The sequence below is a fragment of the Ascaphus truei genome, chromosome 4 (assembly GCF_040206685.1).
Source record: "Ascaphus truei isolate aAscTru1 chromosome 4, aAscTru1.hap1, whole genome shotgun sequence".
In the NCBI taxonomy this organism is placed as follows: domain Eukaryota; kingdom Metazoa; phylum Chordata; class Amphibia; order Anura; family Ascaphidae; genus Ascaphus; species Ascaphus truei.
Window position 1 is genome coordinate 343,596,297 of NC_134486.1, and position 25,783 is coordinate 343,622,079.

The 25,783-nt window shown below is 41.6% G+C and overlaps 1 protein-coding gene across 1 annotated transcript in view; it reads right to left on the reverse strand.

The window, feature by feature from the left end:
* AGPAT5 (1-acylglycerol-3-phosphate O-acyltransferase 5) overlaps positions 1–25,783 on the reverse strand; it is a 62,960-nt gene that overhangs the window by 19,271 nt on the left and 17,906 nt on the right. Inside the window, exons 2-4 of the mRNA XM_075598205.1 lie at positions 10,726–10,792; positions 9,408–9,523; positions 8,860–8,949 (exon numbers count right to left, since the gene is read on the reverse strand). Coding sequence (XP_075454320.1) covers positions 8,860–8,949; positions 9,408–9,523; positions 10,726–10,792 — 273 coding nt within the window. The remainder of the gene's footprint in view (positions 1–8,859; positions 8,950–9,407; positions 9,524–10,725; positions 10,793–25,783) is intronic.

The window sequence follows — 25,783 nt, forward strand, 5'->3', positions numbered from 1 at the left end:
TACGACAGCACAATTTGTTTAAAGGGAAGGGGGAAGGAACAATTACCAGATTCGAATAGAATTAAACTAACCTGAAGAAAGGAAACATTTACTAGGAGTGCTTGAAGCCGATAAACTGTAATAAAAAAAAAATATCGTTTTTTTTATTGCTTGCTATATGGGATGGCTTATTTTACCTGATCCTATTTAGTTGCTCATGTAAAAGCACTATCCATACTGTCAACACTTCAGTCGTTTCTGTGAATGCCTTAAATTAAATGACAATATTTTGCTTCACAAACCATAATGTTGCTTTTTATATATTTCATGCTCTTGCTTTAGACAATGTTTAGATAATTTAGGAAGACCCGCTATACAAAACAGCCTGTAAAATTATCAAATTACCTTTCAGAGCAAATACCAGAGATTATGTGCATAAACTGGTAGTTTTTTCCCCCCCTTAAAACTACCAGTTTTACAGTGCTCAGCGCATTACTACATTTTACAACGTGTAAATGGTGCTCTGCTTTCAAGTAACGGTCTGAATTAATCTACTGTATCTGTGCTGTTCCTAGCAAGCCTTAAAACTACTTTCTGGTACAAAATCGAAAGCACCCACAGCGTAATACTCTGAGAACGTACATGAATGTTTGTTCGTATTGGCAAATTCTGATCCTTAATCCATTTCTTTTCATGTTGGGATTTACTTGTCAGCAAAACAGTTTGCTTAGTGAAGAAATACTGTTGGCTTCTTATATGCTTCCAAGTACTGCGAGATATCTGCTTAACACGTTTATAATAACATAAGCTTCATTTGCCTTCACTTTGCAACAAGCTAGTCAAGAATTATTGTTCTGAACCAACACCGTGCATAAATACTGCAGCCAGCTAGTTTGGCTGCTCTGGCACTAAAACACATTACATACGCCAGCGTCTTTCAACCAGGGTTCATACGCACACCAAGTACTGTATGTGGGTCTCTAGTATTCATGCGCTTTCAAAATAAACCCCTTTTGGCTTCTTACAGGTATTTCTTAAAATTAAAATATACTAAAATGCTCTGTAGAAAATGGATACTAGACTTATCTAGTTGGACATACGCTTTTGAGAACATGCAGAACTCCCATTTTTAATGCATCATGAACAGCAAACAAAACCACACTTTTGCCAGTACCCAAAATCAGCTAATACAGTTCTGCAATACATCTCAACTCTCAAACAAACATACTGCTTTGAATTATGAGGTTCAACCCAATTCATGGTATTTTTATTGCAATGCAAATTTCAGCAATATATTTTTTCTGGGTCTTGTACAATGAAGTCCTGACTAATAAAGAAAGGTATGACTTTTATCATGTAAGAACGTGTTTTACTTACACTTAGGACATATTGCATTTTGGACCGAAATAGCTTAATTTTAAACACAGGAATTAGGACGTGTTGATCCTTTACAAGAGAAACATTAATTTGTGCCAACATTGTAACCAGAACAATTTTTTTTTTACTGGACTATGTAAATATGTAATTTGAAAGACAACAGTGAGCACAAGTACCTATACCTTAGAGCTTGACCAGTTTTATGGCTATGCGTGGACACCGATATACTTTCACATATTGTAGTATGTTAAAGTATAGCAGTAAGGAAATTCTGAAGAGATTAATAAAGACATGATGTGGTCCTTCTGTTTATAATTCTTATTGTGCATTATTTTAAGCTCTCATGCTTTCTCCAATATGTAACATATACGATGAGATCTATACACACTTTCTACCCAACCTTTGCAGTGCATATACTTCCCTTCTTTGACAAACAGAAATGGTATAGAAAACGATGGCTAATACAGTATATATTAAAAAAAGGTCATCATTCTTCTAAACTTTATGCAGTGAAAACAATACATTTGTGTAAATAAATATACAAGCAACTATGAATCTTTTTAAGATGTCCCTCGTTTTTAAATCTGAAGTTACAAAAGCATAAGCAAAATACTAATTGAGTAGTCCACCCTGCGCGAGTTTATTTTTTACATGGAATGGCAGCAGAGCATCTCCTAAGCTGAAGTGTGTTCATTTCTGCTCCTGGGACCCAAAGACAGATATTTGTAAAAATTAGTTTATGTATACTGTTGTCCGGTCCAAGGAAAACAAAATTGCGGTTTAAAATTGCTGACGTTACGTGGGCCAATAGAAAGCCACGTCGCCTCCGAAACCACTGGGTCCCTCAAGCTGAAAATGCAAAAATAAGTGGTATTGATAAATAAAAATAGAAAGCTAAATCAAAATCCACTTAAAAAAAAAAGGCAGTTAAAGTTGACACAATGATGGAAGAGCATGCTTCTATAGGGAAATAAAAAAAAATAAAGCAATTAATAAGGTTACTACATTTGTTGCGTCCCCCAAATATTATTGTACCGACAGGGAATAAAATGTGCTCATCACAGAGATATTCATATGTTCGTGTAGAAACAATTTCACAACCTGCTTCTGACTAGCAAACAACTTCAGAACATTTACATCAATTATGGACAGCATAAACCATTCACTTCCTTTCCAAAGCATCTAAAATAAGAAAAATATTAATGCTGGTTTCAATGAAATAGCTACAAGGGATCCATTTTACAGTACATTCTTCCGGTGATCAGAAAATATCAAGCACAGGCCTTCATGTGGTTCAAACTGATGACTTCTAATGAAGGCTAGTCGAAGATCTGCATTTGCATCAAGATTGTGCTCTGTTCGGGCATCAGACTAAATAAAATTGATGACACTTCGGTACTGTACTTAATATGTCACCAGTTTTATATGACCTAAAATAGTTTCTTAAGAAAAAAAAAAATATATATAAAACAACGCAGTATTTTTTAAACAAAAATATTTTGACTGACACTACAAAGGTTTAATTTCATATTTTTATATTATCTGTGCCAAATGTAAAACCCTTCGGTACTAAACCGCTCCCTGGGCCGTTTTATGATTTTGAGTTCGGTCCCATAAATTCTGATATACTGAGACACTAATAATATTAGGGGGGAAAAAATGAAACTGATTTATCAAACGTTGTCAAGTGATCCATAAAGCACCAAGCCAACAAAGCAACGAAACAAGGATTGTATCAAGTACAAAGTAAAAGTACAAAGTAAAAGTACAAAAATCCCAAGGACGTAGTTACAGCACACTTAGGGTGTCATGGGAAAAACAAGCTGGAACCACATACTGTATTGTTCAAATATATAGTTAGTTATCAAAAATGTCTTGCTTGAAGCAAGCAAAAAAAAAAAAAAAGTGGGTAAACTTAAAATGTTACTAACAGAAATGAAGCTATAAAGAAGATTCACGTTTTATCCTTTTACAGATGACTGCAATGTGACTAATTAAGAGCACATTTTCTATCTATAAACCAAATGCATGTAATTTAACTAGTGGGTAGATACTGATCTTCCTTAGTTAGATGCTGCAGTGCATCTAACTGAAGTGTTTATCAGCTGTGATTCCTAAGAACCTTTGGTTTCCCGGGGCATCCCTAAAACGGGTCCCTACAATTTTCAGGTCGTTGGAAAATTGTACCAAATATACAAGAATTTACAATGCATCGGAACTCAGATACACTATTAGAGAGGGTTGGGGTCCCGCAGAATGTCACAATATAATTATAAGGTTCCTTAAACAATAAAAGGTTTAATAAAAAAAAATAAAAAATAAAAAAATGAACCAAGTGTTTACCTTCTAGACCAGCGGTGCGCAATCTGTGGGGCGCGACCCCCAGGGGGGGCGCGAGACTGCCGACGGGGGGCGCGGGGTTTACAGAGGCCCCGCGCGCTTCCCGAAGGCACTTAAATTAAGTGCCGGGGGAGCTGCAGGGCCTCTATAAACCATACTTACCCGTGGCTCCGGCGGCTTCCTCCCGGCGTCGCCATGGCAACGCGGCGTCAAAATGAGGGTAAGTTGGGGTTGGGGGGGGCGCGGGAGTGAGGGGACAGCCGGCAGGGGGGCGCAGGGAAAAAAGTTTGCGCCCCCCTGTTCTAAACCACGATTTGAAAATGTGCTTCCACATTAAAATCTTTCACACATTTTGATATAAAAAACACCCACATTAAACTGGGCAGTTGGCGGCATTGGTTACGTGCTTCGCTACCACGTCCAGTGTTATTCATGCAAATTGACTATGCAACTACAATTAGAAATAAACTATTCGTCACATGGTTCAAAACACCAGTTCAACCATTGAATATCCATGATTACTGTATCTGCTAATTACAGATATCCATGTTCAGAGTAACCAATTAACACATTAACAATGAATAGAAGTGCGCAGTCCCAAACACCAAAACAAATATATTAAGGGACATTTCAGCTTTTTGTTATCCGGATTATTTACCGGTCTCCCCTGTAAAATAAAATACAGGCACAGCAGCTCATTCTATAGAACAAAAGAAAAAACAAGCGCACACACCATGTAAAAATGTACTCGGTGTACACACTAGTGGTAAGTGAATAAAGTAAAATTAAATACGAGGAGGTACTGCTGCGACACACTTTATTCGAGCAAATACCCAGTATGTACCTGGCAGATACCTGGAATGCGCCGCTCCTCACCTCAGACAAGCCCCGTTGCGTTTGCCTTCCCAGCCATGGTTCATGCCTGGCTGACGGGCGGCTGATCTGTTAAATGATAATGATTAGGATTTAATAGGCTGCAATGCTTCGCGTGTCTACCAGATGGCATAAATTCATGAATTGTAATGCAGTATATATATATATATATATATATATACTGTGCAGTATTGCAGCCAGCGGGAATAAAATGCTTCAATCCCTGCCTGGAAAATAACGCAATGCACTCGGGCAGAAGACAGTCACAAACCTCAATACACCCGGGTATACCCGAATTCGTGGGACTAGCCAAGCTCGAATAAAGTGTGTCGCCAGTGTAGTGCAGCTCCAGAAGGAGGACTCAATCCAATGTCCAGACAACAGGTGAATAGAGCAAAGAATCAGGAGCGCAAATACATCCAAATAATATAGAAAAAAGGAAAAATACAATAGTGCACACTTGACAATAAACAGGAATAGTGTAATTACTAATATATTAACCCACTGATTAAGCTCTTATGAGTGAAACGCGTTTGGGGACAATACAGAAGCACCTAGAGATTGGAAATTGTTTTTGGTGGACTCTGCTGAGGATTTTTGACTTGTACCATCTGTTCCTTCTGCTCTTACCTGGATCTGCTGACTGTGGGTGGCCACCGCAGGCATCTATACCAGGCAGGACTGGTGCAGTTCCTCATCACCTCTGACACAGGGTGGTCCAATTGCCTGTTTCTAAAGTAATTCAGTAAGTGTATTACCTCTGTCTATTAGATACATTTGCATACTGTACTTCACTATTCTCTACTCTCCATGTACAGAATCCCCCCTCCTGCCTCTGAGGGATACTGCTCAGATTCCATCTGAAGATTTATACCTTGAGTTGGTTACTCAGAACAACCATACTGCCTTCATTCCTCTGCACTATTGTGAGTGGATCACCTATATAATTACACTATTGCTGTTTATTGTATACAGTGTGCGCTATTGTATTTTTCCTCTTTCTATATTATTTGGATGTCATTACGCTCCTGATTCTTTGCTCTATTCAGCAGCTCCTTCTGCATGTTTAAAAGGAAAAATTATAGTGTGCTACTAAAGTGATGGCTTAAATTAAATGCAAAAGGTAAGACAAGTGGATACACAATAAGAGGATAACTAATAATATAATATAGACAGTGAAAATCAATAAACAACTAAAAATAACTATACTTTACAGCCTATAATAAGATCAAGCCCCATAGAATAAAAATAATAATCAAAATAGTGCTAAATCTCATCTGTAATGAAAGAAATAGTTCCAAAATTGAAGTAGAATCTTTCCCCATTCTGCATAATACTAAACGAGAAAAAAAAAATAAAAAACTACTCAAACCAAGAAATCACTTTGTTTTGTGAATGAACAGAACCTTTTCCTAGAAGGTGTTTTTCTTATGTTGGCAGGATCTATTTGATGCTCAAAGCTCCAACAGAGAAACAAATAAATATTTTAGGTCTGCATCGAGTAAAAAAAAATTCCCCCTTTCTTTCTTTTTAAATATGCATGAATTGGACATACATTTTTTTTAAACAGCATTGAGATAAACTGCCCTATTTTTTAGCTCGGGGGATCCCATGGTTCTCGGGATATTTACCCTTTTAGTTAGCAGTGCCTAAGCGGAGTATTTTAATAGACAACATAGAAGCTTCTCAGGATTTGGCAGCCATGTTTAGTTCCCTGTGGAAGGAGAACCTCCTGTGGCGCTGAGACAGGGATAGGAATATGGTTGTGGATAAAGTTCTTCTCTTAGGCTAATACCTCAAGATAGGAAGACAAGATGTACAGAAAACACTGCAATAGTGCATTACCCGGGGACACAATTGTAAAGGGAGCAATTTAATATAAAACAATTAATTATAAAACAATTGAACCAAACATTGGCCAGTGACTGGCTTATTTCACCCCACGGCGAGCGGTATACCTGTCGAAAAGACCCTAAAACAAATGTGCATGTCCTAGTCACCTTTGGTGAGTAGGATTTCAATTTTTATCAAGGCGGAGCAAGTTTCATCTTCCAAGTGCACAAACACATGAAAGTTTTTATATTGCATTATACAATGTTTGGTTCAATTGTTTTATAATTAATTGTTTTATATTAAGTTGCTCTCTTTACAATTTTGTCCCCGGGTAATGCACTATTGCAGTGTTTTCTGTACATCTTGTCTTCCTATCTTGAGGTATTAGCCTAAGAGAAGAACTTTAGCCACAACCATATTCCTATCCTTGCCTCAGCGTCACAGGAGGTTCTCCTTCCACATTTCTATATCTGGTTGGGAGATACCAGAACAACCTTTTGGGCAGCTCCAGGACTACCTTTTGGGCAGCTCCAGAACAACCTTTTGGGCAGCTCCAGGACTACCTTTTGGGCAGCTCCAGGACTACCTTTTGGGCAGCTCCAGGACTACCTTTTGGGCAGCTCCAGGACTACCTTTTGGGCAGCTCCAGGACTACCTTTTGGGCAGCTCCAGGACTACCTTTTGGGCAGCTCCAGGACTACCTTTTGGGCAGCTCCAGGACTACCTTTTGGGCAGCTCCAGGACTACCTTTTGGGCAGCTCCAGGACTACCTTTTGGGCAGCTCCAGGACTACCTTTTGGACTTTGTATCACAGGTTTTTTATATATTGTATATATTGTAAATTGTATTAATTTGTTTGCACGAGCGCTATATTGCACTTATATTTTCACCAGTTTATGTTTAGTTCCCTACAGAAGCAACAGCAGCGAGACGCTCTTCAGAAAAGCAGGAGAGCATTTGCTTGCTGCTCAATACCACATATGCACGGGGAATTAATGTGTAGCACAATAGCTAGAAGACCATGTAAAGCCTACAACCTGCTTGCTTCCTCTTGGCCAAAACACACGTATCGTGGCACTAGAGTACTTTGAGTAAAGCATCTTTGCTCGGCTCTAGGGAATACGGAAAGCTCCCTGTACCCAAATGTACCAGAAAAAGAACACCCTGTGGGGTAGGGTGACCAGACGTCCCTTGCCGTTTGTCCCAGGTCTCGACTTATCTGCCCACTGTCCCAGTTTTTCTGTGCGTAGAGCGTGGGCGCGCATAGTTAGGGGGCGGGCGCGGCCGTGCGTAGTTAGGAAGCGGACGCGACGCGTGCGTACTTAGGGGGCGGGCACGGTGCGTGCCTAGAGTGAGATAGGGTGCGATGCGTGCGTATAGAGGGAGGGCGCGGGCATATAGAGGGAGGGCGCGGGCGTATAGAGGGAGGGCGCGGGCATATAGAGGGAGGGCGCGGGCATATAGAGGGAGGGCGCGGGCATATAGAGGGAGGGCGCGGGCATATAGAGGGAGGGCGCGGGCATATAGAGGAAGGGCGCGGGCATAGAGGGAGGGCGCGGGCATATAGAGGAAGGGCGCGGGCATATAGAGGAAGGGCGCGGGCATAGAGGGAGGGCGCGGGCATATAGAGGGAGGGCGCGGGCATATAGAGGGAGGGCGCGGGCATATAGAGGGAGGGCGCGAGCATATAGAGGGAGGGCGCGAGCATATAGAGGGGCGGGCATATAGAGGGAGGGCGCGGGCATATAGAGGGGGCGGGCACGGCGCGTGCTTATAGAGGGAGGGCGCGTGCGTATAGAGGGAGGGGATGAGCGCGACGTGTGCATATAGGACGGGGCAGACACGGAGCATGCGTATAGAGGGAGGGGCGGGCGCATGGCGGGGTCCCGTGGCACATGCATATTGAGGGGGGTTCCCGCGGCACGCAGTGCGTGTGTACTGAGGGGGGGGGCCGTGACACGCGTGTACTGAGTGAGGGGCCTGGCGGCACGTGTGTACTGAGGGAGGGGCCTGGCGGCACGTGTGTACTGAGGGAGGGGCCTGGCGGCACGTGTGTACTGAGGGGGCACGAAGCGCGTGCGGACTGAAGGGGGTAGCCATGGCGCACAGCGTGTGCGTATTGAGGGGGTGGGGGGCGCTACGAGTGCTTCCAGTGAAGACATTATTGGCCAGTACTGATCTGTTCGATGATTATTACTTAAATACATACATACATACATACCTACCTACATATATCTATTGTAAACATGGTGAACTGAGACGAGGGAGGAGTTGGATTTCTCCTACCTGTGATGTCGCTGCATTCAGCAAGTTTGCAATGAGCCCCCATTACTCCCCCTCACTTCTCTTTACTGGCTCCCCGAGAAGGACAGGGTCGAAATAAGGGTAAAGGAAACACTTCAACAAATATTTTTTTTTCACACCTAAAACACCAAATATTTAATAAAGGGATCTTACTGGAGTCTCCGCTTTGACCTGAGACAGCAATTTGTTTCGCATTTTCTTTTCATTGAATTTGGCATTTCGCTTGACGTAAATTCCTCCATGCTGTGAGAAAGAGATGATGTTTTTATTGCACATAAACTAGTCTGCATTAAAAAAAATTACAAAACAAAAACCTAAGCTTGTCTGAGTTATGAGGCTTGTTCTAACTGTATATTTTGTTTAGTTATGATAGAATACTTCAACATGCTCTTAAAACTACTGCACATTTTTAATGAGTCCTTTGTTATAACAGTACTTAACCAATAAACAATGTTGCTCAAACCAGGAAAGAAAATAGTTTTGCTAATATGAAAGTTGGTTGTGTGTTTATTCATTCTTGCCACTCATTCTTGTATAATAAAGGGAGAATGGGGAAGGGGAGAATTTGACAACTTTAAATCTGTCCAATATAATTCATTACGAATAGCATTTATGAGCATTAAAAATCCAGTCTAGGGAATGACAATATTCCAGCAATTTGATTGAGCAAAAACACCCACAAATATCCCTAGCACAATTACCTGAGAAAAATACCACCCATACAGAGGTAGAAATTTCAAGCCATCCTTTAGAACATATCGTACATGACCCAGGGCATTCTGCTGGACAGCCAACATGTTTGCGACGATCCAGTCAACTGAAAGGACAATATAAACGTGTGAATGTGCGTTCATGTCGCTCTCAAAACACACGTAAATTAACCACTCAACATGAACATGTTAGAGGAACAGAGCTTTAAAAAAAAAAAAAAAAAAAAAAAGTAAGTGAAAATGTGAGGAGTCCCTCGGCTTTCCATTAACGTGGGCAGACTAGGTGGGACACAATCTTATACTTGTAGTATCTGCTGTCAATTCCTGTGTGTCTAGATACAGTATTTCTTTAAAAAAAAAACAAAAAAACTTGCAACACACTTTTTTCCTCTTCATAAGAGAAGAAGCAGAATCTTTCAGAGTTCTAAAGTATGTGCATTATGGGGAACAGAAAAATACACACACATTTCACAATTTAGCATCTTCCTTCCCCCCAAATCGCACTGGCGGCAGCCGCAATCCCCAGCGTCGAGGACTTTTTCTTGTTTGTCCACGGCACTGGGGACAATAAGTTTAACTATCACTGTAGTACCAGTAACTTCACCAGGAGGCATCATGAAAACTGGGGATCCCCGAGCTGTGAATAGTGCAATTCAGCCATGGAGGACCCCTTGTACCAATCCTGTACAAAATTATATGGGGATTAGTCAGGGTGGATTGCTGCTTTACACCAAGTAGTACAGGATTAATACATGGACACCCTCATAACAGGTTTATAAAAAAAATAAAAACAATCGGAACAGTGAGGTTGCTTTTTAAAGCTAGGAAGAAAATTAGTTTAGATTAGTTACTGATCAATTTAATCCAAAACACCTGTATGTAGCGGAAGGAAGGAGCATTCAGGGTTAAGAGGACTAGCATTCAGTCATGAAGTCAGATGCAGAGTTCCACACCTGTTAGTCTACAAACAGGGATTACAGCCAGTACAAGCGCAGTGTGTCTTGAGGTGGGGGTTCAACAGGGGCAAAAAAGGCTATTGTCTAATTCAATATTATCCCCAGTCTTGGCTGTTAGAGGAGTTAAATGAATTTGACAGTTCAGCTGCAACATGTTTATTTATTTATTTTTTACAAAACAAAACATTTTCTGCAGGTGATGAACAATAATATTCTTCCAACATGCTGCCCTATGTATTCTTTAAAAAATGAACACGATATCAAGACAAATGATTACTCTTCAAAAGAATATTATATCAAAAGCCAATGAAAAGAGTTGATCTATCATTACTGCATTGAAATGACATACAGACCTGTACACTGATGATTTGACAAGTATATGATATTTTCCTTCTTTGGCAAATCCCCATAGAGTATGATCTAAAAGAAACATAACAATGATTTAACTAAAAGTAACAGAAGTATAGCGATAACACAAACGTATGCATTGTGCATGATTTATCTTGCTGATGAATCTACGTACTGTATTAAGAAAATGTTTATGGTGCTCAAGATGCGCAGCTGGAAAAGTAAGTGAGGAACAAATGATATGGAAAAAATAAAATACAAAAACAGTAATCAAGTAAAGGAGGCATGGCCCAAGAAAAACTATGGTGCAGTATCAGGTGTGCAATGAGAAATTGCTATACCAGGCACCGATTTTGAGAGATACCCATTACCTGTAATGAGCGAAGCTGCTCACACAGATTTCTAACTTTGGTCTGATTTCCATCTTCCCGTTACTTTATATTTGGGGTATACCCTTTTGGGTATGGCTTGGAGTATATGGATCTTTTAATTACTCGGGGTAGCAACCATTCATCTGTCTCCTGGTTAGTGAATTATAGGATCTTCCGTGGTATGAATGAGATTAGTGACCATTACTGCCATTTGTGAATTTTATTATTTATCAATAAAGGTTATGTTTGATCTCATTTGAGATATACTTTTTAACGATTTGAAAGTGATTTAGTATCATTGAGCCTTGATCTGAAATACTATATACAGGCTCTTTTTTCGCTCTCCATTACTGTATGTACAAACCTAAACAAACATTCTAGTTTAAAATGTCCACATTACACACGTAGGAGCAAGGGTAGAAAATCTTCCTGTCATGTACGGCACACCTGTGAGCACATGACCTGCATATGAGACAAGGGTTAATACTCAGCTACATAGCTGGCCCACTTTTACCTTTCGCAAAGGTCTCACAAAGAGTAATATCTCCCTTCACTCCATCCCAATATACCATCTGTCACAGACAGCACACTTGGGAGCACGACAAATATACAAACTCACCTTCCTCTAGCAAAAGGTACTTAAATTAGTCCATATTTACCCCTCAATTGCCATCATATCCATATGCTTCCACCACCCAAGAAATATGTAATTATATATCTGCGAGGGTCTAAGGTCCGTTTATTAAAGAAAAACTATGCACTTAACACACAAAAACCTGTTGTAGCAAAAGGTGTCTGAAAATGTACTTTACACTCTACAAAGCGTGCAACCAGAGCACAAAAGCATCACTTACTAAAGTTTGGCTGTAATAGACAGTGCTTAGATTACAAGAACATAGATATAATAAATGCAGAACAGTTTCTTAAAATAAAAGGATAAAACATACGTAGAAATGTCTATACTTTACCACATCATAGCAGGGGGGGGGGAAATCGGAAGGGGGATCGCTGACACACAGCTCGGCAGGCGTATTAACCCCGTCACTGCTAGGGGGGCCTTCAACCCAATACTTAGGTGCTGACATTGTCCCGCAGTACATGAGCAGCGCGTACAATGGCACACACACACACACACACACACACACACACACACACAACCCCCCCCACCATCCCCCCGCGAAGAGGAGAGTCTGTGAGAGGGAGCAGGGGGGGACTTCCTTGGTGCTGCAGAGTTTATTTAAAATCGCTGCTTTCCCCCCACACTCTCCTCCCCCCGAAGCCTCCCCTCCTCATTGGCTCACAGCCACACCACGTGACGCGTCACAGCGTGTAGTGAGCCGTGCAGGGAAGAGGGACTGGGACCGGCTCGGGAGAATAACATCAGATGGTGCGTAGTGCGCGCGGCCGCACGGGCCGTCGGAAGCAGCGGGACCCAGGCCTTAGCCTTATGTACCATTCATGCAACATGAGCCCACCTGTGCCATAAATCAGCTCGGGCTGACATTTGTGACTTGAGAGAAGGAAAAACAAACAAACACAAGAACACACCTGTAAGACAATGTTTAAAATCTAACTGCATATATAAAAGACCTCATAACTTTATTTCAATAATACTTAGACACGAGTCATATCAAAATCGATTCAGGCGAGTTTGCTGAAAGTAGAGACTAATTTTGGTAGACTTGCCCCTTAGGCCGCATCCATTTTTAGCGCGAAGGCACAAACAAAAGGCCGTACCTCTATGAGGCAGGCCACCGAGCGCGCAACCGCACATGCAATTGCTGAGCAAAGTAATTTGATTGTCGCACAACAGTCGGTTTAGCCAATGAGGATGAACTACACACACAAGACATCACGGGCACGCCTCCCCGTCGCATATCCCCCTAGGCCACAAATTGCCTCTGCGGCAGGCATGCATGACGTCACGTGCTCAGTCACGCCTAGCATTGCCTCGGCCTAAGTTTGAGTGACAAATTGATACCTGTCCCTTGCCACCTCCTAAACACGAAGGGTTTGGAATCATTTGATTTGGTTAATTGCAACATTTACAAATAACTATCCAGTATACTTTAGAATAATGTCAGGTTCATGATACAGCATCTTCATATTTATGAATGGTAGGGTTAGTCACGCCCCTTGGCACGCTATAGAACCCTTCCAGAAATGCATTGAAAGGACCGTTAAAAGTGTCTTGTTTACGGGAATGTAATAACGGCCATAACTTAATCCCATCGTGGGCAAAACAGATGCCCTTCACTCTAGATTGTATCAGTCCCATACAACTCAGACCAGGTCAAGGGTTTAAACAGGCCATAAAAAGTTATGTATTTTAACAGCAAACTGTAACCCCATTAACCCCTGACGTATCAGATTGATTTTAAAAAAAATGTAATATCTCATGATATCACGACACTTAAGTCTGCAATGAAACAAAAGCTTTAAAGAGATTTACAAAATGAGGAGATATAATCAAAAGGGCTGGCAACGGTGGGGGTTGGGGGGGGGGGGGCTGTGGCACCAAGTTATTCCGCTCAGAAAGGACGCATTTCAGCAACTTTCAGAAAATCATTGTTATAAACGCCTTATGGTTTTACGTACAGTATAACCATCAAGATGAGACCGATTCTTTTCTAGTAATGTCACTTAACAGATGGGGATTGATCTCGGTACTTTCAATTTAGCGACACCACCCGAGAGCCAATTTTTTGTACCTGTTAGCGAAGATATGTAAATCTCGTCAATCCATCAGGCCGCTCAATAAGCTCACCTCCATCTGCCAATCTATTGCTGTTTACAGCCATTTATTTTTTCAGCTTTTTTCGTACAAAATATGAAGTCATTGTTACGGGAGACCAGGCAATTTACACCTTTTTACCAGGATCATTCATTGAGCAAAACAAGATAAATGAAATAAATTGTAGTTTATTCCCAGAAATAGGCACACACACAGTAAAACACAAAATACAGCTGAAAAGCACACTTACTGGGGGTCGAAAACTAGACTGTTCTAGGTGCAGGGAACTCTAAATAAGAGTTTTACCCGAACCGGGACTTAGCCCGAAATCCTCTGGTTCCCAAATCGGCGTGAAGTTCCACACGTCACTTCTATCCAGTATACTTTAGAGAACTTGGATTTCCTTTTGAGTGGGGGTTAGTACCAAACCCAGCTGCGACCGCTACATTCGATTAGAACTTGGCCGCCAGAAGTGGGACTTAGAATATTTTCCGGCCAGACTTTCCTGAAGCCTGTGCTCTGCTATTCACGCAAAAGCACACTCAAAAAGCCTGGTCTGCAGGAAATCTGATATTGCCAAGGGACATGCGCAAGTTTGCCACCTTGGTCCCTGGCTATCTCATGCCACCCGCTGGGTCAGGCTCCTCCAGGTCTGGTAGAACAAATGGCAGCCCGAAAGACTGCCATTGATCCCAGGACATGGGTACTTGAGCATTTCCCTGTTACCCAAATGGCTTTCACACCTCGGACATCCTCTGGTGGCTTTCATCTCTGATGTCCAGCAGATTTACAGGCACCAACTTGGTAGCCTGTCTGAACATTGCTTCCGAAAGTCCAAGCTGATGTACAGAGCACAACAGTACATATAGCACTATTACAGTATTAAATCTAACATATTTTAATACCTGTCTAATAGAATGCTGCACTTTTGTTTCTACTAGCCTTTATTCCCCACACACTAGCTACTGGACTCAAGAGTCCTCTCACAACTTTATCTATAGTTGGAGTACCCAAGAACCCCAATACAGGTTCTGGGCTACCTGGGCATCCCCCTTAACGTTACAGGACCACTTTACCCCATTTACCTTTCTGGGCTATGCTGAAGCAGGGAACCCTAGTGGTGAGTCACGCAAGCGTTTTCAAGGGGAGGTATTACCGGGACAAATGTGCCTACATGTATCAGAGAATCAAGCATTATTCCCGGGTACATTTTTAGGGGAACCGACAACTCCGGACCCCAACTACCTAGGCACATTCTGACAACTTCTCCGCAAAACCCCCTTGAAACTCATGCCCTAGCAATTCCTGCTCGCTGGCATCCCTGGAAAGGTAAACACAAAAAAAAAATCTTTGTCGCAAATTACATGTTATGCATAGACAGCGGACTCCTCTTGAATCCTTATTTCGGATCAGAGGTAACCAAAACAGGGCTTGACCTTTATTAAGAGCCTGGTTAACCCTGTCTCATATTAAAGACCAATTATTTCCTGACTAAGTTTACACAAATTGAACTTGATAACATTTTAGTTTCACTTGGTGTCTCCTCCCTTTACACGAGTATCCCACATCTGATGGAACAACAAAGTCCAGAGCAACATCCAATGTGACAAAAATACATAGTGAAATACGTATATATCTCTTGAAAAAGGGTCATTTAGTTAACCCTTTGGCCAAAGCGTATAAGCCTGCGAGCCACTTTCAAGGCATGACCAGTTCACATGTCCTAACACTAACTGATTAAAATCCTTATTTACCTCTGCAATTAGAGGCAGGATGGTCCTGGCATTGAACCGGTCACAACCAGCTGCATGAAAAGAAAACCTGCCCCCTCACCCCTCCCCAATATCAAAGTAAGCAGGTTCTCTTTTTATGCAGCTGGTTGTGACCGGTTCAATGCCAGGACCATAAACTAAATGACCCTTTTTCAAGAGATATATAGATATTTCACTGTGTATTTTTGTCACATTGGATGTTGCTCTGGACTTTTGTTTCTTGTTTTATACAATTAGCCACGCCCAATAGCACTTCTTTTGACTGACACACACACACACACACACACACACACACATAATTTGGGGGGGGGGGGGGTTCTGAGAGCTTGCTGTGTATCTGTGTATTTGTTAACTATGTCCACATACAGTATGATGGAGGTCATCAAAAATAAGTTACACCTCAGCCCTCTATTTTACTACTTTATTTCATTTGACATTTTAAATTCAAACATTTGTATTCACAGCTACAGGGAGCAATGTGGCGCCATCTTGCGCAAATCTATGCATTTTATGGTCGTGCGGTGGCACTACATTCATGCGTTTATGGTTGGGGCCGGCAATACTGAGTACATTGAGAAATGTATCCCTGACTTAAACACAGGTACACTAATTCACTTCAGTATGGAGTAAAACCAAATATTACTTTCCTTGACGTTATGCTAACCAAGCAGGATAATTATATTAATGTGTGTATGTATATAATCAGTGGTCGACAAATCACCAAAAAATCTACTCGCCACACGTGTGCTGCTTGGGCCAATAGGAGCTCGCCACGATGTTAAATCCACTCGCCCGGGGCGTGCAAATGTATAGGTTTGTCGAACACTGTATATAATATACATATATACACATTTTTTTTATGGACCACAGGGCTCTATTGCAAGCCTACTGATAAAATATGTTCCGGCACGCTTCGAGCGATCATCCTCCTAATTTACTAAATAGTCTCCCGTGTTCACAGTTGTTGCAGGTTATGATAATAGTCAAAGATCCTTCTAAAGCTGCTTCAGCTGTTTCTGATCTGAAACAGCGGTTTCTTGAACATGATGGCTACTGCAGTTCTCTACTTGATGAATGTATACGGAAGGCCTATGCTTCTAAAGGTAAATAAACGAAAACTAAAAATGACAGATGTGTTTTCCTTCAAATTCTCTAAAAATATATTTCTGTAACACACTATATAAACATTGGCCTATTTTACAGGCAGACCCACAGTTAGGTCATTCCAGGTCTATCATGGCAAAAATTACGTTAAGGTGTAAGAATCTGGGTGATAAAGTGGTTCAAGCTAATCAATCTTAGCACAAAAAAGCCTAGTTCTTCTCAATGTCAGGGATGTTCTGTTTGAAATTCTCTCCATATTGGAGATTTATTTTATCATCCAACAGAAGGGCACAAATCTAACACTATCAAAGAATTACATGTGAAACTACTCAGCTTTTATTACATTCTCAAGTGCCCACGCAGTCCGACGTATGTCAGGAAAAACAACAAGGCAGCTAAAACACGAAAACCAGATATAGAGCATTGCAGCAACATTAAAAAGGTGACAGCCACACGCCTTAGGCTGATTCTATAGTGTGGGCGCGTACTGCGCCGAGCGCGCGCGCGGCAGTTATAGATGGCTGAGGTTGGTCAGCCCTTCTATACAAGGGCCGCACGGCAGGGAGCGGGGAGCCAACAGACAACGGGGAAGACCAGAAAATAAAGATTTTGCGCCGCTACCGCCGACTAAATGTGTGCATGTGTCTGACTACACAAATACATTTTTTTATTTTATTTAATCAATTTTTTTTTCCTTTTAAAAAAAAAATTTTTAAGCCATTATTAAACACGCGCGCACACACACGCACACGGCAGCACAGACTCTATACACACGAAAAGCATGCGGCACGTGCAAGCGCGTTCGCACATGCACGGCCGCAAACAGTATAGAACGGACCTTAGACATTACAAAAAGCTCAAACACTGTTCCTTCATATGCTTTAAAGGAATTAAGCACCTCTGTTCTTGGGAGAGGAGATATTGACCAATTAGTCCAACGTGAAACGTTTTGGATCTTTACTCTTAAACCAGTAGTACTTAATGACTAATTAAATCTAACTTCTTTTACAGGGCGTCTTTTGTCCCATTTTGGGATGATCTATACATTTATGTAGACTACTAGTGGTTTCTTATAAACAGTTTGACAGCAATTTGCTAGTTCCGTAGTGACTTGTAACCATGACTGCTTAACGGTTCTTTTTATTCCATATTACATCCATTTACAGCACTTTTGTTTTTTGTTTTGTTTTTTAATCTAGGTTTGGCACTCAATGTGCCGTTCCGTGTTTGTTTCCATAGAGATTTGCAACCTCTGGGGAAGTGTGGCCATCCTGTTGCTTGGGATAAGTGAAGTCACTCCGCATTGCGCATGAGGTCATCATGACGAGTGTTGGCCTGGGGCGAGGGCTCTGGAACATCGATGCCGGCTGTGTCATCGTAAAGATATACATGTGTCATTTTGCACTTTGATGAAGGTGCTGTACACACCAAAACATTGGATCTCTTTTTGGTGCTACTCAATATGAGCAAAGACATTTTTGATTTTTATTACATTACATTTTTGTACAGTAGTGTGTCTTAGTTCCTTTAATAATCCAATAGAGTCAGACAGCACTACTGTCTCACCGAGTCAAACATACATGTCCTTGGGCAGAGACCTCTGAGTAGATTGGATATTTAGATTTTCTTTACAATACAAATGAGTTTGTGTATGCTTTAGGGCATCCAATAGGTTGGCAGTAGCAGTTTACCCCCTTGAATCTTGGTGTGCAAGGCAGGTGGCATTAACAAACTGCACTAAGCACACAGATAACTTACGCAGAGTTTGACCGAATGCAAAAGTAGAAGGACCTGTGTATAACTAAATAGAAAGTCGGATTGTGAAACGTGGTAAACAATATAGGATTTGCATTACAAACAGAGGTTGATAGTGCTTGGACAAAAAGACACTATCCAGAAGACCAACCATACCAAAATCGTTCTGTGCATCTTGCCAATAGCTTACATGCTGAACCGTCACATTATTAGGCCCCAGATGAAGGTTCCAACAATAGACACATTGGTTCACTGCAATAATGCAATTAAAAATATTTTATTTCAAATTTAACTTGAGGATCTCTCGTGCTGAAAGACCCCTGTTCAGAGGACCCCCTAACAAAATTCCTGGAGACCATCGAGTGTAGACATGCCAACACATTCTGGGAGTGCAGGCAAATCTAATAGTAACAGGGACAGTAACTCCTAGGACCAAAATGAACTAACTGCAGTGGACTGCTTCATGTGTTAAATATAGGTTATTCACATTTTAAACAAATCAAATCATTTGTTTGAGAGAGAATTTTTTTTTAATTGTCTCCATAGTAACCAAATGCTTTGGAGTGTTTACTTTCTTTGCCTAATCCCTTTCGTGAGAAGACTGCTGTACATGCAATTCCCTTTTTTATTGTGTGGTTTAAATTAATTATGCTGCCATAATTAGCCAAGAGAAAGAATAACGAAAAAATAAAAGATAACAATTAAACTGATCTGAAGAAAAAACTATTTTTAAAACAGAAAGCAAATAAGTAAAAATTTTACTTCAATGGTGATTGAATAAGATTGACTCATGCCGTGGGAGATGGAAGCCTCTATATTCTTCACCCTGCCGGGCATGCTACAAGAAGCACCCCCACTGACCCTCCTGCACACCTCTCTTCCACCCCCCCCCCACATCTGTTCTAAAATACACATTTTGATTATTAGAAAACCACCTCTAGTTCTAAGGTCTTGGAAAAAATAAAATGGTGGGGGCCCCTTACCGTTTTATTTCACAATGCGGCACACAACAGTTAAGCCTACACATTCCATTCCAGGTTCGGCAACACTAGTCCATTAGCTATAACTATATATTTAACAGAACATTTATAAATTGCTATACATTTAAATATTTTTATTCAGTGTTCTCTGTAGCAGCTAGACAGATGGGATAACTCTGCCACCGAGCTGGGGTAGGACAAGAGTGCTAGACAAAGGTATGGTCTCCAATCTGGTCAGCTACTTGCCCTACCTTCACTAGGTAAAGTTGTACCGTTGGATGGAACGTCTCAGAGGATTATTTTTCTCCCTTAAGGACCGCACTCATGCCGTCCTGGGGATATGTTACATTGAAGACTCCTCGCTCTTTGGTCACTAATCTCTCTCTAGCCACCATACCTCAGGATTACCCTTCTCCTGTTCTACTCAATGGAATTTTGCCCGGATGGATAACCCGTTATGGTGCATAGTTCAGCAGAGTGCAGTCCATGACTTCTAGTTTTGGGGCGGAAGCATTCAGGGTTCCACATGACCCTCAATGCTTCTCCTTGGAATTCTTTTCAGAAGTGAAGTTCGCAAGTGGCGAGGGGCAGCCGGTTGGTGTGCTTCTGGCGAGGTCACTTCCGGCAGACAAAGATCCCAATAGGCAGAGAGCGTATTTAAGAAAGGCTGTCGGACGACATTTATGTCGGCCAGACATTTATGGATGTGGAAGATTGCCTAAGAATATTCAGGAAGGAACAGGTTTTTTTTTTGTTTTGTTTTTTAGAGCAGTGAGAATTGCCACCTGATGAAGAGGACCTTTAGCATGAAGTCTATTTTTTTTCAAAATGGGAATCAATGAATACGCTAATTGAAAAATAAACACTATATGTCAAAGACACTAAAGAGCTAGATATATTGGATCAGGCTTTCTTGGGTCCAAGAAAATCAAACCGCTTTTTCCTGACTATAAAATACTTTAACCTTATAGAGGCAATGGATTTCATACGCAATTCCTCATTGATTTTGTACGCCTGCTGGCAAGATCCTCAGCAAATCCGGTTGTGGCAAGGTGAGCCTTGTGGCTGAAACCATGGGCAGCATCGTACAAGAATATGCTTATAACCTTGCCTTAGACAGGTGCTTATTTGTTTGGAAACGCCTTAGACAAAATTATAAGTTGCCAGTTGCAAAAAAGTCAGTTGCTACCACAAAAGGAAGTTGAGACCATCTTCATTTGTAAGACCTTCAAGGAAGGCTTCAAAGGAGTTCAGAACATACAGACCTGGGAAATCATACTATAGAGGTTTGGACCCACAGTCACAGTAATCCTTCAAGAGCAGACTCTGGCAAGAAGTGGCATGGGTCAGCATCAAGAAGCAAAGTCCCTGAAGCTCACGACAGTCTGGCAGGGTTTCTAGACCATTGGTTTAACTTTACAATGGACACCTGGGTCTCACAGATAATTACCCGGGGCTATTCACTACATTTTGTCTGGAGCCCAAAAAATAGCTTCAGGGAATCGAGGCTTCCAAGTCAACTGGAAAATGCAGCTGCCATGATGGAGGCAATACATGAACTCAGGGCAGGAATGACAGCAGTATAAAAAGGAGATTTCCAGGTTGCCTCCATATCCTTATAACAGAGGGTCATCCAAAATTCCTATGCTTCTGGACAGCATAACCAGTTGGTACCTTTCGGGCTAGCAACAGCCCCCAAAACCTTCAGGAAGGTAACGGCAGTTATAGAAGTTTTGCAAAGACCAGGCATTTGGGTGATGCCATAATTGGACGATCAGTTAATAAAATCTCCATCATACCAAGTAGCAAAGATTCAGGTCGCCAAGGTATGAGAGCAATTGGAGGAACATGAGTGGGTGATCAACCTAAAGAGCAATTTGCTGACATACCAGAAGATCCAGTATTTTGGAGTCCTCTTCAATACTAGGAGTGGAGTAATAATATCACTACCATAGCAGAAAGCAGTAAAGATTTATATATTTTAAAAAAAATTAAAGAAAATAACTAAAAAGAAGGAAGTCAGGTCAGCAGTTCATATTACGGTTAAAGCTTCAATATATATCTCCCCTTAGGATGCCTAAATTCAGCAACAAATGTGATTCCATGGCCGAGGCTTAATCTCAGACCATTGCAGAGACACGTCAACAGGCTATTCAACCCAGGGAGCAAAATCCCCTAGTGGCAAAGCCGAAGCTGCTTATGATGGGTCAAGCTACAGTACACGTAAAGAGAACACCCGCACAGCTTGAGTAGTAAACCACGGTGAGGTGCTAACTAGGTAGGGACATGAATGTATGCAAGAGAAAAGGAAACCTAGTATATAAGCACTATCACAACTGAATGTATAGTTATATTATTAAAATACTTTATTAATGAACAATGAATAAAAAAAAGGGGTGTTAAAATAAAAATATATATTAAACAGCACGTGACTGTGTCATTTGTAACATAACTATGGGTAGTTAGGTTGATTGTACATAAGGAGATCCCTGATTGATATTCAGGATCTAATGCTATACTTATAGCTGCCTATAGATATAGGAAAGGGGCCGTAGTAGGACCACTATGTAGATGAAGTTTCGTCTCAATATGAATGTATCAGGGCGTGTAATTTAGACGCGCTGCGATGGTGGACTTTGTGTGGTATGTATTTTAATACATCCGGGCATGATATGCGGAGATAGAACTAGTCTGTGTGACTATCTGTATTATATGATTGAGTATTGAGCTGGAGGGAAATCTCAGTCATGCTGCTAAGCAAAGTATCAATCTATGAGGGTAACCCCAGAGTGAAACACTGACTAGAATACTGCCCCGTGAGCCGTTTAGCCACAGTAGATGACAGAGTATGCTCAGTAAATAAGTGATGTAAACCTTCAATAAGGTGCCAACATCTAAAGTAGTTGATGTGTACTGTGGCTAGGCTGTCAGACAGATATAGGGGATAGTGTTAAATCCTCAAGGATGGTATAAGCAAATCCTATATCTCCAAAAGGGAGGTGATAGGTATATGATATCAACCTTCACAGCCCTCACAAGGGAATGTTAGGGCAGAAAGGTACAGTGTAAATACTGAGAGGCTAAATCTACAAAATATTTGGCATGGACGAAGCACTAGAGAGAACCTCCGCAATACTTGAAAACTGCATGTGGTGCATAATAGGTCATACGTGAGCACCATACGCAGGATATAATAAACGTAGTGGGAGTGATTCTGAGATCGGCATGTAACTCGTAGGTATATAATAAAGGCTCCGGTTAAACTGGTGATTTTGAACGAGCACTGACTCCGGCCGGAGAATGTATCTCAGTTGCCGGTGTATAACAGCTGATGAGAGCGGATCCCCACGCTAGAGGTGAGTGCCGTGTAGTGGGGTTAATATCGACCCGTAGCCCACGTGAATCCCTCACCCCTTGATCGACAGGGTGAGAGAGTAGGCAGGTCCCATAGTAACCACAGCGTTTCAGGGGATACGTAGCCCCTAAAAATACTAATGGCCTGAGTATGCAGTATAATATAATTAATTATCCAATTAGGACAATCATAGATAATAAATATACCTACTCAAGGCTCAGATAGTAGGGTACCACTCGAAAAGCAACAGAATAGCGCAGTTAGTGCTTCTTAAAAATGCCGATGCTAGCAGCTGATTGACATGAATCATCAGTAAGAGGTAAGTGCCGTGAGGTGAGGTCTGTGTGGACCCATACCCACCCGCACCCCCACTCAGCAGAACAAAGTGTAGAATAACGCAAAAACAGTTAGAACACACCTATGCTAAATTAGCACCGCATGGTCCCCTATATCAGCGCTGATCATAAGTATATCAGCGCTGATATGCTCGAGGGCATGCCTAACTAAATAGTGGGCTAGTGAACAGCCCCTAAGGGCAAAAAAGATCCTGCAGTGAGGATTATAACTTGCAGGATCAAAGTAACAATCACACAGAGGTTGCTGATAGTGTAGTAGCTTGAAACAATATCCATGCAATGCTACATTCAAATGAAGAGCTTCCCGCGTGTGTAGGAGGTATGTGGCCGACGCGCGCGTTTCACGTATGAACGCTTCTTCAGGGCACGTAAGGGGCAGTATTCTAGTCAGTGTTTCACTCTGGGGTTACCCTCATATAGATTGATACTTTGCTTAGCAGCATGACTGAGGTTTCCCTCCAGCTCAATACTCAATCATATAATACAGATAGTCACACAGACTAGTTCTATCTCCGCATATCATGCCCGGATGTATTAAAATACATACCACACAAAGTCCACCATCGCAGCGCGTCTAAATTACACGCCCTGATACATTCATATTGAGACAAAACTTCATCTACATAGTGGTCCTACTACGGCCCCTTTCCAATATCTATAGGCAGCTATAAGTATAGCATTAGATCCTGAATATCAACCAGGGATCTCCTTATGTACAATCAACCTAACTACCCATAGTTATGTTACAAATGACACAGTCACGTGCTGTTTGATAAATAAAAATATATATAACACCCCTTTTTTTATTCATTGTTCATTAATAAAGTATTTTAATAATATAATTATACATTCAGTTGTGATAGAGTGCTTATATACTAGGTTTCCTTTTCTCTTGTATACATTGATGGGTCAACCAGTAAAATCTGCTAGGAGGAAGATAGATGGCTCCAGTTGGGAAGACCATCTCATCCGACAAGTCTAACCGCGTGGGGTGCGCACTGCGAAGACAGCAGTCCAGGGTCTTTGGTCAGTATCAGAGACCAAGTTGCATATCAATATACTGGAGATCCAAGCCATCTTCAAATCAAAGATGACCGAGAAGTGAGAGACCTCTGAAGGAAGTCTCCCATCTTTTTAAAGGTGTGCAGAAGTAGGAGTTCCCGAGATATCTGTGGCTTACATCTCTGGAAACAAAAATAGATTTTAAATGCCTGTGGGGAAGCGCAGGGCCTCTAACAGCCGCGTGCGCGCCCCACCCACCAGAAAATCTCTTGCGCTCCCCTGATTTAAATCTTCAAGACTATTCGGGTTCCAGATTAGGCAGAAAAGTTCTGCAGGCTGTTGTACCAGGCTTGGCTACCGAATATATTTTACTGCTCTGGGAAATTCCATCTGTGCCTGGCTGCCATAAAAGGACTCTGAATAAAATGAGAAAATCTACCTCCAATAGTGTTGTCTCTTCAAGTCCTTTATGGCAGCATACTTCCCACCCGTGTGTTTATCTACATGTTGTATGTCTGTGCCTTTTTGACAACTTAACTGACCAGAGGGGAAACCACACCTTCATACCCGTGTCTAGAACGCTTGTCCTACCCCAGCTAAGTTACCCATCTGTCTCTAGCTGCTATAGAGGAATTTTTAAGAAACCAAAATATCCAGAGGTATGTTTCCCATTTATTTTATACTCTATTATCTCTTAAGAGTGGTCTCCATCAGCAAAATGTGTCTATTAGTAATAAAACAGTCCATTGATGGCGCTATTTACTCGATTATAGGGCAACCGCCCCTATTCCAGCCACTGCGAATTGGAAAAATAAGTAATATGCCGGCTACTGTGTTGCTGCCTTGCACAGAATTTAAAGAAGCGCATGCGCAAATGGCTACTCTGTTGCCGACTTCCTCAGGACAAGACGGTCAGCAGCAAAATATGTGGGCCTCGATTATAAGGAGACTATGGACTTCTCAATTATAAAAATCGGGCAAAACCGGTAATTGAGAGAAATAAGACTAAGAAAACAAAAACGGCAGCAGAGAATTTCAACTGGAGCTATAATGCTCCATGGGAATACCAACCTACAATTAAGAACTTATGAATATTTTAGATGAAACTGCAGGGGGCGGAAAAAAATACAATATTGCAGAATCGCAAAAATAAATGAAAAAGATATATCAGATGAAAAGAAATTAAAACATTCCAAGTCGCAAGAATTTGAATTGAATTGTAGAGCAGTGCAAGATGATCTGCAAACGTTTAACTAAAAGGTAGAAGTAGGCAAACAAGCAAGTGTCTGCAGCGCTGGGGAGTGTAGATTGCGGCACTGAAGGATGAATGCTGCAGGGGAGTCCATGCTTAATCCTCCAACTGTATAATAATCCCCATACCCTTTTTCCGTTCGCCCATACGGGAGCAAACGGAGGAGGTATGGGGTCCTACATGATCTCTGCTCCACGCACGTCTTCACCCGCCTGCAGCAGGCACTCAGATGGACCCTCCTCTGCAGCCGACCCACCGCCGGCCGCTTCTAGGGCAAGCTTAATTACAGTTCAGTGTATGGGGGTTAATTTAAGGGGGGAGGGGAGTGCACGCTTAGGGCAGGGGGTTTAGGCACTTACCCTTAGCAGCGAAGTGGCCGGCA